Source organism: Bicyclus anynana, chromosome 5 (assembly GCF_947172395.1).
Source record: "Bicyclus anynana chromosome 5, ilBicAnyn1.1, whole genome shotgun sequence".
Lineage (NCBI taxonomy): Eukaryota > Metazoa > Arthropoda > Insecta > Lepidoptera > Nymphalidae > Bicyclus > Bicyclus anynana.
Window position 1 is genome coordinate 13302096 of NC_069087.1, and position 13058 is coordinate 13315153.

Below are 13058 nucleotides of genomic sequence, written 5' to 3' on the forward strand. Positions count from 1 at the left end.
TAGATTAAAGTAACTTACGAGTATTGTAGATAACTTATAAAATCTGATATGTTATTATCCATATCTTTGAAAATCTTATCTCATAACGTGATGATATACCACTGCAGATTTAATAAACGTGTTTTACATTTTCGAAACTAAAATGAATATCATTATCATCTCTAATCATGACTTATCTGTATCAATTTTATCTTAAACAATGGGGACCTACCATTGGTTGATTAAACATATAAATAACTAAAAGTTAAAATAAAATTACCATAATCTTAAGATCACTTCAAACAATGTACGGGATAATTCAAATCGTGACTTTTTCGCTACCACTTTCGTGTGTAAGAAGTCATGTTATTTGGGAGGCACCAAACGAGTTGCATCCAGTTCATGGTCTCTACGTCAAACCCTCAAAAGATGGAACCACTGGAGACCTCTACGTAGCAGCAACAGAAGAAAACGGAGTCAAAACTCAATGGCTGACCGATCAACCCATCAACTTTCTTCCAGCAGCGACGACGCTTGTACCAAAAACTGCGCCTTTACCAGCAAAGTCGAGTCTATCCAAAACAACTCAAGAAGATAAAATAGCACCCCAGAAACGAGCTATAATAACAAGTCCTGGATTGAAATATGCATATGCCTTGCCTATATCAGGATTACCTGGTGAAAACGTGGCTCCATACCCATATGCGATCCCAACAACCCCATCTTCCGAGGAATTAGTTCCACCCTGTTCTACTGGCATTCCAGCAGCACCTTATCCGTTTCAATATTTCTACCCCCAGATGTTAGCAGCAATTGCAAATGCGATGAAGTCCTACAAAGAAAATGATAGTAAAGAGGAGAATCCAGTGGTTTCAGCACCGTTGCCATATTGGCCCCAAGGTTATGGATACCCCTATCAATATGTCTTCGTGGATCCGAACGCATGGGCGCAAAGTCAACCTAGGGCAGAGCCTTTAGACGCATCAAATTCTGACAGCGGCGAGAGTGCTTAGTTTGTATTAAGTAGATAATTTATGTATTTTTAATAATTAATTTGGAAGAATCTCTGACAAGTTACTGATTTTGTGCAGTAGGAACGAGTAATTTATATTATTTATTAATTTGTTTTAATTGAATTCAAATGTGTATATAGTATAAAATGAATTGGAAATAAACAAATTAAAAATATAAAGTACTAGTGTAAGTTATTTCGCATTTCATGAAAATCTTTTCATTTAATTGGGTACGGGGAAAATCACGACAATTCTATGAATTTTTGTGACAATCTGAATTAAATTCAATTTGAACATACATTTCGTGTAATAATCCGATATTTTTCAATTTTGGCTGTAAAGACCCCACGACTGAGAATTTCATAAGTATTTCTGATTTTTCTAATATTTAGTCAATGTTTTCTTCACCGCATAATCTTAAAAACATGGTGTTTTAAATATTTTTATAGCTAATTTTGTTATGAAAAGTTCGATAACAACCCACATTCGGCTCACTGCTGAGCTCATTACTCCTCTCAGAATGAGAGGGGTTAGGCCTAAGGCCAATAGTCCACCACGCTGGCCCAATGCGGATTGGCAGACTTCACACACGCAGAGAATTAAGAAAATTTTCTGTTAAGCACCTGCTTATCGTAAGGAAACCTTTCCTTACGATGTTTTCCTTCACCGTTTGAGACCTGTGATATTTATTTTTTTAAGTACCTATTAATCCCTGTATTATTGATGTTCTTCATACACATCGTTCACATCGTTCTTTGCCTGTTGTAAAGAAAGTATAAATTGAAAAATAAACTTGTCTGTGGTTACGCTAATGTCAATGTCAGAATGTATTTGACAAATTGACAATTGACATTTAACTTTGACATTCTTTCATAGATACATTGCGGCGCAGTAAAATGTAATTTTGTATTAATTTTCAAGAAAATAATAAAATTTACATAACTTTTCACTGTAAGAATTCCTAATTGTGGTGTTATTTGTTACATAATAACTTGTTAAAATGGTCTCCAAGAAAAAGAAGAAGGTATGTGTACATATAACCAAACTTCAACACGTGTTTTCAACGTACTTGTATGTATATAATCAAGAAGTCTTTATTTGTAGTATTCAACGGGTGAAGGAGCGCAGTTTATGACCAGAAAGGCTGCGTTGAAGAAACTTCAGTTATCTCTAAAAGACTTCAGAAGGATATGCATTCTCAAAGGCATATATCCGCGAGAACCACGAAACAGAAAGAGGGCCCAAAAAGGAGCGGGCGGTATCAAAACACTTTACCACACAAAAGACATAAAGTTTCTGTTACATGAGCCTATAATATGGAAACTGCGAGAGTTAAAAGTAAGTAGTACAACTAACAAAGGAATAATGTTTTGAATTCCTATCTATAATAATTTTTAGTGTATACATCTACAACTCGGTAGTGCAATTTACAAATTGTAATTGATCACCAAAATCTGTTTAACTATCACAATTTACTGGGACTAATAATCAAACATTGTATTGCAGAGATAAAATTCTAAATATTTCCCAGAACTAAGGACACAGGTGTAGATTACTGCTATATAATGGTTAATTTTGGTTCAATGGTCACCATTGAATGTTCAGTTTCAATACCATTAATTCATCAACATAACTCATTAGTTTTATAATTATTACAATGTTTATTTCAGGTGTACCAACAAAAAATACGCAAAGCGCGCAGCCAGCGAGAATATCGAAAGATGAGACTGTATTTCCGTGATTATCCAGACTTGAACATAGATCACATAGTCAAAGAAAGATATCCAACATTTGTTGATGCTCTAAGGGACCTTGATGACTGTTTGACACTTTGTTTCTTGTTCAGCACTTTCCCGTCTTTAAAGAGAGTACCCAGAGACCAATCTGTTCTCTGTAGACGCCTGACTGTGGAGTTTATGCATGCAGTGATAGCTGCTAAAGCTCTGCGTAAAGTGTTTGTGTCAGTCAAAGGTTACTACTATCAGTGTGAACTGGAGGGGCAAATTATAACATGGATTGTACCACATCACTTCTCATTCCAAGTAAGTTATAGACTGTGCCAAACATCGAGTGAGTCTGCTCTGGCTATGAAGTTTATGGGAGTGAATTAGTATCATTGAGTACAGTTTGTACTCTGTAGCATGGTGTGAGTGACAGTTGCCTGTATGACGTTCATAATTCATACTATTATTGTGAATCGCATCAAACTTTCAAAGTTATGGTTGAAGGTTTTAGTTTTTCAAGCATTTATTTTTAATGTTAAAGTTATCATTGTATAAGAAATATTTTATTATAAAAAGTGAGAAACATTAAAAATGCCAGAAAGTTGGTCAGCCCTTTTTAAGGAGTAATTCACCCAATTCTACTGTTACCTTTTTTTTTTTATAAGAATATTTGCCATATCTTTTTAAATATGACCAATATTCCCATTCCCCTCCAACTAGTCGGGAAAGACTGTGCTAGGAGTGGGTACGACAATAGACCAACGGGCGAGGATCGAACCACCACCCCTCGGTGATGAGTCCGACCGCTCTTACCGTTGAGCTATTGAGGCTACCTTTGTCCTATATTGGTCCATTTTAGAATGTTAAGCAAATATACACACTTTGCTTATTGCTGCAACAATGCTTAACATATTTTATTGCTTTTCAGCCCCAAAGTAAAGATGAAGTAGACTTCAAAATCATGTCAACATTTGTTGAATTCTATATAATGATGCTGGGATTTGTGAATTTTAAGCTGTATCACTCTCTGAACCTGGTATATCCACCTAAATTAACTGCTGCATTCAATTCAGACACAGAGAAAGATCTTATAGACGAGCATGCATATGTAGCAGAGAGAATAGCTGCCATGAACTTGTCTCCGGCCAAACTAGCTGGATCCAATGAGGCAGAGGAATTGCCAGAGATTGATGTATTTGACACAGAAGACAAAGATCCAGAGAAGATTGAAGAAGCCAAGTTGGAAGCTGAAAAAGTAAAGAAATTAAAGACAATGTTCCAAGGACTCAAGTTCTACATAAACAGAGAAGTTCCGAGAGAATCATTAGTGTTCATTATTCGTTGTTTTGGCGGTGAAGTATCGTGGGACAAAGATCACTTTGTCGGTGCCACGTTTGATGAATCTGACGAGTCCATTGCCTATCAAATAGTCGACAGGCCGAGTATGGATAAACAGTACCTCTCCCGTTACTATGTTCAACCTCAATGGGTATTTGATAGTGTCAATGCAAGGACTCTACTGCCAATCAACAAATATTTGATGGGTGCCACTTTGCCACCCCACTTGTCGCCATTTGTGGATAAAATAAAAGATCAAGTGTACATACCTCCTGAGCAAAGGGCACTGAATGATCCCAACTTTAAACTACAAAGTAAGCAATATTATATTAGTAATTTTAATTCTATATTTAAACATAGAATTAACTCTATTTTGTTTAAAAAAACAATTTTGTCTAATATAAATTGACGTACAATATGCATATGATAAATTTAAAACTAATTTGACACTTAAAGTGTTTTTCAGATAGCATGGGTATGGTGACAGTTTGTTTCACTCTTGGAAGTTTGCCACGATTTACAATAATAGTACATATTATGAACGTCATATAGGCAACTGTCACCATACCCAAGCTATCTGAAAAACACTTTAGCAGCTGTATTTTTGCATCAGCTTACAGTATTTTATTGATTTTTGACTTATTCAATAGCACAAAAGTGACATAATGTGTATATCATGTTACAGGTGACAATGAAGGTTCTGATGAAGAGATTGAAGAAGCTAGTGATGAGGAGAAGGCAGAACAGAGTGAACCTGAGGATCCAGAGGGAGCCCTGACAAAGCAGTACCAGCAAGAAGTAGAACAGGACTCCTCTTCAGAGGATGAAAATGATGATGAAAAGGATGCTGAAAAGAAGAAGCTAGCTAAGGAAAAGGTAAGGAATAAAAATAATATGTATGAATCAAAATCATGAAACTTTTTGCAGAAAATTGAAATCATTAATTGTTCTTTTGTTTATAATATATGAAATTGCTAACTGCTTTCAGCTTATAGGAAAAATATGAAATAATATGGGATAAATATAATATACACAATGTACATTATATAATATCCCTACTCTATGTGTACTGTTTTACAAATTAGAAATGTAGATAACACATTTATTTATTTTAAATTATGTATTGTTTGTTTATAAAATGTTATTCAAAATATAATAACTTTAACTAAATTGTTCTAAGCTTATTAATCAAGTTTATTTTCATTAATTTAATAATAGCAATATATTAAATTAATGAAAATAATTATTAATAATTATTAATTATTAATAATTTAATAACTAGCAATTTATATCCTCATTTTTAATTTATTTGTTGGCAAACGGTGACGCCGTAGTTGTCCCACATGGAGCCACTTACTCAACATGAAAAAAAAATGTTTAATAAATTTCAACATTATTATCATTGTGGGAAAAGGGAATATATTTATTAATTCTTTTGAAATAATTATTTACAGAAAAAGGCAATGGCAGTAACAACAGGCGTGACTCATAAGGAGAACCCATACCAAAAGGAAATTGAGGATAAACAAGCATTCAGACTGCGAGAGAAACTTGTTCAGAAGAAGCACAGGAATTTATATAAGAGCATGAAAGCCGGCAAAGAAAGCAGGAAGAAAGAAATATGGCTTCTAAGGAAAAAGAGACGTCTTCATGACGAAAGAGTGAAAGAAGAAAAAAAAGCAGACAGAAAAATACAGAAAGCTCAAGCTTTAGAAGCCGCACTTAAATAAATATTCAATAAACAAACAACTTTTCTCTGATTTCAATGATGTTTTATTTTGTCTAACAAATATCCTTATAAATTTTTGGAAATGTTTCATATTGGTATTTTTATACCTATTACCAACTCTAGCCCGTTGTTTTGGAATGTTTGAATGTGCTTAGTCGGTTTGTTTGTCAGCTAGTCTGCAATAGCTAAATAAATTTTAATGGGAATGTCACTGACAGATAGAGCAACACAGTGTACTTTTATAGCAATAGTCTGGATGTAATTCTAATAAAATTGGACCTTCATCACACAGCACATTCAGACATACATACTCTTCAGGTTTTTTTAAAATAACAGATCAATAAATAATATAAATTAAAAGAACAAATTACAATTGAAATATCAGCCAGCCATGAAAAAGAACATTTTTATTAATCCTAGACATTTAATTTAACATGTCAACATAAAAACAATGTTCAGAAACAAGATTCAATGAGAAATATACAATTAAAAATCAATATTTCGTAAAATATAAACAATCGAGCAGTTTACGAATACTGACCTCTACGAGTACCATAGAGCGAAAGTCTGCAATAGCCAGACATGCTTAATTTTTTAAAGGCTGTTAGCCAATGATTGTGCTCCTACCATAGAGTAGGTAGCCATTTATAGAGTTAGGACTAGAGTTGTCACGAATAGTGATTTGGTCGAAGTGCCGAATGTTCGCCACAAAATACATGCTTGTTGAGCGCGTAAACAATAATAACACATGGCGCAATCTAACTTCCTTGTTGCGATGTATAGCGGAGCGTGTGATAGAACTGGGTCTCTACGTTATTTTCTAGACACGTTACGAAATACGAAACGAGTTACTTGGTCGACAATCACCTGTTTGCTGTCAACAACTGCTAATAACCTTGCACTTTTTTATACAAAATCTAGGAACTACAGGATCTTTGAACTAGATCAAAGGCAACATAATATTTGTTGAATTAAAAAAATTACATATTAGATGACTAAAAATTACTGATGAGGATATAAAAATAACATTTAACTGTTTAATGTTTATATCTGGCAACCCCACAGCTCCAGCATGAAAGCGATACCGTTACTTCCGGCCACACTACTACACACACACTATTTAACTAGGCAAACCATGTGCAATGTTTCAATGTGAATATTTTTATCATTTAATTCCCATCCCAATTAGTTATCAGATGAGGATATATAATTCTTATGCCGGATCTTGTACGAGTACATAATATTACCACGATTACAATATTTTAAAACTATTGTACCTAAGTAAAATTGATTGGGATAACTATTATCCATTTTTAGGTCAATTGAATACCAAAAAATAGTGGTTTGATAGTAGAATATTTATGGCAACTCTAGTTTGGACGTGGTGGTTTTGGTGGTTATCAGGTTAGAAGGGTCCAGCCCTTCATTCATCCAAGTATACAGCACATTTTTCCAAACATCTGGCTATTGCAGGCATTTAGTCCACCAGTATAACATGTCAGTGATTAATTAATCAATAAATCCTAATCAGAATCAATGTCATTTTCATCATCACTGTCTTCAAGTTCTGGCATTGGGAAACGTAAAACTGCTGCAATTCCAGTTAGTTGGTCCAGTTCTGTACAAACAAAAATATACATTTTATTCAATTATATTTATAAACCCAATATAGATACAATATATGTTCCCTTCAGATTATGTTTTTAGTCTTATTTTCTGAAATTTTCAGTAAAAATTATCATTGAAGAGCTTGTTAAGCTAACAATCAATATAATTAACATCTATCTAGTGATTGTAAAGATTTTTTTTTTTTTAATTTTCCATATTTTTTTTAATATGATTAATATTTCCGTTCCTCTCCAATTAGTCAAAAAAGACTTAAAGTAGGTTCCAACCACCACCTCCCGTGGTAAGTCCCGCCCCTTTATCACTGAGCTATTGAGGCTTGTTTGAGTTCGTCATTAGCATTATAAGCTTGCCAACACACCTCGAAGCAGTAGGGCTATGCTGCATCCTCTCTATTCTATAAGGAAGGAGGCAGGGACATGATATCTCCCCAAAGATGTTCAGGAAACCATCCAGAAAAAAATAAAACATTATACTTACGTTCTCCAGACACATGCATGCTTGAAAATATCCTAACGTCGCTGCCATTTTCCCTTGCCGAGTCTACTAGCCCCACATACTCCTTCCTCTTCAGTATATCTTGACACCTATAAGCAATGATTGAAAGCTCATATAAACCACGATTGTTTTAAACTGGTCAAGCTTCGCTTTGACTTATGTGCACTTCCCTATCCCTACCCTACACTAACCCTACCCCTAACCCCACCCTAACCTACCCTACCAAATTATATATTAGAACAGGTAACAAAGCTGTTCTACACTAAAGCCATACTGGAGGAGTACTGTTTACTAACAAACAAATTAGAAATGAGGGTAGAAAATGCATGTCATTTCATAACTCTTTTATTTTAAATTATGTGTTGTCTTCTCATAAAATATTATTCAAAATATATTAACCATATCTAATTGTTTTAAGCTTATTAATCAAATTTATTTTCATTAATTTAAGAACAAGTTAATTATAATTATTATTAGTTGTGAAATGACTAGTGATTTATACCCTAATTTTTAATTTGTTTGTTGGTAAACAGTAGTCATCAAGTGTGGCTGTAGTATAGTAAGTAGGATCTTATAAAATTGGCTCAGCAGAAAAAACAAGTCAAACACTCTTGTTACCCAGATGTATTCCTTTAGTAAGGCCAAGGTCTTTAAGCAGGTTACAGAGAGATGTTGCTGGTATAGCTTTTACACCCAATTCTACTGTGTATAAACTATTATATAAAAATATATAAACTATTGTATAAACTATTATATAAAAGCAGTTATAATATTAGTTAGCTTAGTTAAGTCATAATGTTTATTTAATCACTTTTACATTGCAATCTTTAGGGATGTTTAATACCCATGACCCACTAAGCTCTACAACTAGATAAAAGCTAGCAATTAAGATTTACCTAAACAATTTGTCGGATATCATAAGTGTTTCTATTGCCATTGCTTCGTTTGCCTTTTCAACATGTTTTTTCCCATAAAAAGCTTTTGCTGGCTCAAGTTGTAACATTGTGTAGAAACTTTCCAACAACTTCACTTCACTTGCTGCTTTTGTGTCTGAAATTTTCGCTATCACTGCAGGCTCTTGTAAAACTTCTGTAATATAAAAAAAAGTATTATAAATCAATATTTAAGGCTTTTTTACTTTTGTTGTCTTAAAAACAATATGTTTATTCTATTGATGAGACAGACAGATTACCTAATGTTAAGCCCTCTTAACATTCATATCATTCATCCATAGCTTATAAATGGACATAATAAATAACAAACTAGGAAAACTTACAACCTCATCTACATGAAATTAAGTTAATCAGAAGGATGAAATGCTGGAAAAGTAGCCTATAATAATCTGTTCAAATATTCCAGAGATTAGTTCAGATATGCAGACAAAATAAAAAAAAAGTTTAAAATTTTAATGGAGCAACCTCTAGCCATCATATGCCTGTATTTTCAGCAGAAACCATAAACTTTGTCTAGGGTGAAATAAGATTTGTGTGGTACTAAATCCCTGGACAGCCATGTCTACTAATAGGCAGATGGATTTAATAATCTTGATGGAAAATTTATTTAAAAAAATATTTAAAAGATTAATTTAATAATTAATTACCTTTCAAAGAATGTTTAAAACCTGAAGATGCTTTGACAAGCAAAAATTTGGATTTGTTTTCAATGAGCAGCTTGTTATCAGTTTTAATTGCCTGCTGCATCATGTAATCAAAGAACTGGTCCTTCACAAACCCTGGTGATGCGAGGATCACACATTTGACAATATTAAAATCAATGTGCCTCAGGATTCCTTGCATAACTGCTTCATAAAATTTGTTTAAGCCCTGCAAAGTAAGTTAAATTCAATAATTCAATCATCAGTGTTATTTTCATGTTGTGTTTCAATATAGAAACAGGATGTATAATGACATAATATTTTAGATGTGTTACTTTTATTAAAACTTAAATTACACCTATATTTAATAATCAAGTAATCAAGATCCATGATAGTCCAGTAGATATGACCCCAGCCTCTGATTCCGGAGGGTGTGGGTTCGAATCCGGTACGGACATGCACCTTCAACTTTTCAGTTGTGTGCATTTTAAGAAATTAAATATCACATGTATCAAACAGTGTAGGAAAACATTGTGAGGAAACCTGCATACCAGCGAATATTCTTAATTCTAATGTGTGTGTGAAGTCTGCCAATCCACATTGGGCCAGCGTGGTGGACTATTGGCCTAACCTCTCTCATTCTGAAAGAAGACTCGAGCTCAGAGTAGAATATGGGTTGATAATGATAATGATGAATTAATCAAGAGGTAACTAATTTTGTCTTATCTTAAATAATTTAAGCCTAAATCTAAGCCTAGACTTTCACACTAGACAATATCTAATTCTAAATTAATTTATACGCCAGGTAATTAAATTCAGAATTGGAGATTGAATAAAATTTATGTACAAGACTAACCTTTTCATGTTGCTGTACAAATCCTTTCCGCTTCCTTGGTATGTTGACATCAATCTTTGACCTCACCAGTGTCATTGAAGGTGTGATGAGGCAGACATGAGCGAGGCCTTCCTGCATAACCACAGCAGCCACATCGGCAGACGCGGCTGGGTCACAGGCCAACTCTACTCTCTCTAGAGCTACTGAGTCCCATAATATCTTTTGCAGTGTAAATTTCCTATTTAACTCTAAATCTAGAGTATGATATGCTCCCATCTGGAAATATACAGATGGAAATTAAAGGCACAGGCAGAACATAGTACACATCAATTTGTGTGAATAGACTTAATACTAATCTGTGGATCTTTGAAAATTATTACCAACAGAAACCCAAAAGATTTTTGACCGTTGTAGGCTATATTTTATACCTGTGTTCCTACAGAAACATGAACTATGGAGGTGGAACCACTGGAGGTGGGAGGGCCAAACCACATTGGACCAGCGTGGTGGACTATTGGTCTCTCTCATTTTGAGAGGAGACTCGAGCTGAGCCGAATATGGGTTGATAATGATGACTTACCTTAACATATTGGTTCTCAACAATATTGCGGCCTTTTAACCTTAATACACAGGCCTGGGTATCAAAGTCGATGGTCTCCACCCTTATTGTGAGCGTCGTACGGACTCTGTTACTGGTAGAGGAGCCAGTCGACGATTCAGTTTGCACTTTTCGTACGGTCGACGCCGTAACTACATCACCCTTCGCTATTAAGTTGTAGGCGTGCCACATGTCCTCCGGCTCTTCAGGCACAAGTGCGATGCACCTAAAAATTTCAAATTATTAGACATAAAAACAAGAGAGCTTCTTACAAAATTGATAGTCGAATTGTCTAAGACTTACCCGCTGCCATCTTTATCGATGTTCTTAAACACAAGCTTCATTTTATTATTGTGGAAAGAAAGTGGTACCTTATTTGGAAACCATTTTCTTAAAATGCAATAGATATTTTATTTTCACGTGAAATTCGGATTTCGGTGTATCTTCACATCGTGACATGTAAATTATGACACTGACAGTGACATTTCACGTTTAGGTTTAGCTGTCAAAAAGAGAACTGACAATACAATGCTACCAATAAAAAAAAACCGTTACTCAAGCTGCCAACATTATACCCAAACTCAAAGTAACGTTGTGAAATTTAAAAGATTCATTGACAAAATAATAAGTCGCAGTACATAATTAAAATACCAGAAGATATTGACTTATTTCAAAGTAGAAAAAAAAACCGTAACTAAATATTCTCAATGTAGATAGGTGAATTAATTTTAAAATGTATAACCCTAAGAAATCAAGTTTTTAAACTGATAACAAATGCTTTTTAAACGAGCAGGCAATGTAAAGTGAAGTAGAAAATTTCAATGACTTTCACGCGGCGGTTTTGGTATAACGCAGCAATGTATAAGAAATTCGTCAAGTACAGTAATTTTTGTGCTGTGTGTGCATCTTTCGAGTTTCTCTAGTTGATTGTAAATATATTTCTAGCTTCCTGTTTTTATTTTGGTGCTTACATTTTATCTAATTTAAGGTAGTGTTCGTCTAGAATATGGATTACCATAAAATTTTGTGAGTTTGTGTTGATTTGGTGTAGTGAGTGATAACGTTGTCAAGCTCAGCTGGTTTCAGGAGGCGAGCGGTAAAAATTTCGCGAGTTTTTCTTTAAGTCACGGATAGCACATTTTGTGCTCTATTTCCTCATCCAAGGTATGCAGTTATATTTTTCATATCAATGATTTAAAAGAAGGTACGAGTCTCGGTACTCGAAGACTTTCAAACTACCAAACATTTGAAATATAGCGCTTGAAATTTTTTTCGATTTTAAGATCGTTACTAATTATCATTGTTATAACTAAATTGCGTAAACGTAAATATAATTTATTTACATTTACGTTAGCGTTATGGCCGTGAGCCAGATTGCGTGTTCTGTTATTGCGCGGGAACTTGCGGTATTTTTAGTTTATTAGCCGTGAGAGTCTTTGATACGCGTCGTTTTGTTTTCACTTTTAATTTTTTTTACTAGCGTCGTTAAACCGTAGCTCGATTTTGAACCAAGTATGGGAACGTGACGTAGTTTCGCTAAAATATAAAAAAAGAAAAGTGTAAAAAGTGCTTCAAGATGAGTGATAAAATGGAAGAAGCTGTTGAAGCCACAACTCACCCGCCAGCGCCGTCGTCAACATCCTCCGATGCAGCTTCAGTCAGCACAACTGCGTCTACAGTGCCCAGGTCTGAAGCCTCAAGACCTCCGCATTTCATCAAGCCATCAGGTCTCAAACCACCATCCAAGATTGGAAGGCTCTGTTCCAACTCTGCACCGAAACCTGCTGTGCCGATTTCTCCAAGAAGTGGTGAGTTATTTTTTCCTACACTTCTTTATTGCTACACACTTAAGACCAACATTGAAAGCTTGCTGACACATATACAAAAATTCCCTACATTTCAACAATTAGTGTTCCCATAGAAAATTAGTAAATTCCTTAGCTGTTATTAATTCAATATACAAAATACTTCCTATAAATGGTAGCACATTAAATAGTATTTAAAAGTATTTTCTTAGCAATCAAAATTTAAAAACTTTTAATATAATGTTTCACACTTGCATTAGATTATGATGCAAATATAAAAACACTATATGCATGTCACCTGGCATATTGAATTACCTCT

At 34.3% G+C, this 13058-nt stretch overlaps 2 protein-coding genes across 3 annotated transcripts; one reads left to right on the top strand and one right to left on the bottom strand.

The window, feature by feature from the left end:
• The first annotated feature begins 1853 nt into the window (after nt 1–1853).
• LOC112047071 (pescadillo homolog) lies at nt 1854–5820 on the top strand. Its single transcript, XM_024083993.2, has 6 exons — nt 1854–2016; nt 2097–2330; nt 2663–3034; nt 3645–4368; nt 4740–4930; nt 5509–5820. The coding sequence occupies exons 1-6, from the start codon at nt 1993–1995 to the stop codon at nt 5782–5784; spliced, it is 1821 nt and encodes a 606-aa protein (XP_023939761.2). The 5' UTR covers nt 1854–1992; the 3' UTR covers nt 5785–5820.
• Nucleotides 5805–12694, bottom strand: LOC112047082 (protein pelota). Of its 2 annotated transcripts, none has more exons than XM_052881511.1 (7): nt 12553–12694; nt 10917–11160; nt 10358–10612; nt 9508–9730; nt 8804–8996; nt 7890–7996; nt 5805–7401 (listed from the first exon to the last, which is right to left on the bottom strand). In XM_052881511.1, the coding sequence occupies exons 1-7, from the start codon at nt 12648–12650 to the stop codon at nt 7307–7309; spliced, it is 1215 nt and encodes a 404-aa protein (XP_052737471.1). In that variant the 5' UTR covers nt 12651–12694; the 3' UTR covers nt 5805–7306. The 2 variants fall into 2 exon arrangements, with proteins under 2 accessions (XP_052737471.1, XP_023939772.2); XM_024084004.2 differs by lacking the exon at nt 12553–12694 and adding an exon at nt 11238–11424.
• Nucleotides 12695–13058: the final 364 nt, after the last annotated feature.

Bases quoted from the DNA above. Each gene is read 5' to 3' on its own strand.
- LOC112047071 (XM_024083993.2), top strand. From the start codon at position 1,993: ATGGTCTCCAAGAAAAAGAAGAAG. The intron at 3,035-3,644 runs GTAAGTTATAGA...ATTGCTTTTCAG, and splicing joins CACATCACTTCTCATTCCAA to CCCCAAAGTAAAGATGAAGT. The intron at 4,369-4,739 runs GTAAGCAATATT...ATCATGTTACAG, and splicing joins TCCCAACTTTAAACTACAAA to GTGACAATGAAGGTTCTGAT.
- LOC112047082 (XM_052881511.1), bottom strand. From the start codon at position 12,650: ATGAAATGCGGAGGTCTTGAGGCTTCAGACCTGGGCACTGTAGACGCA. The intron at 8,997-9,507 runs GTAATTAATTAT...TTTATATTACAG, and splicing joins TTTTAAACATTCTTTGAAAG to AAGTTTTACAAGAGCCTGCA. The intron at 7,402-7,889 runs GTAAGTATAATG...TTGTTTGTACAG, and splicing joins CATGCATGTGTCTGGAGAAC to AACTGGACCAACTAACTGGA.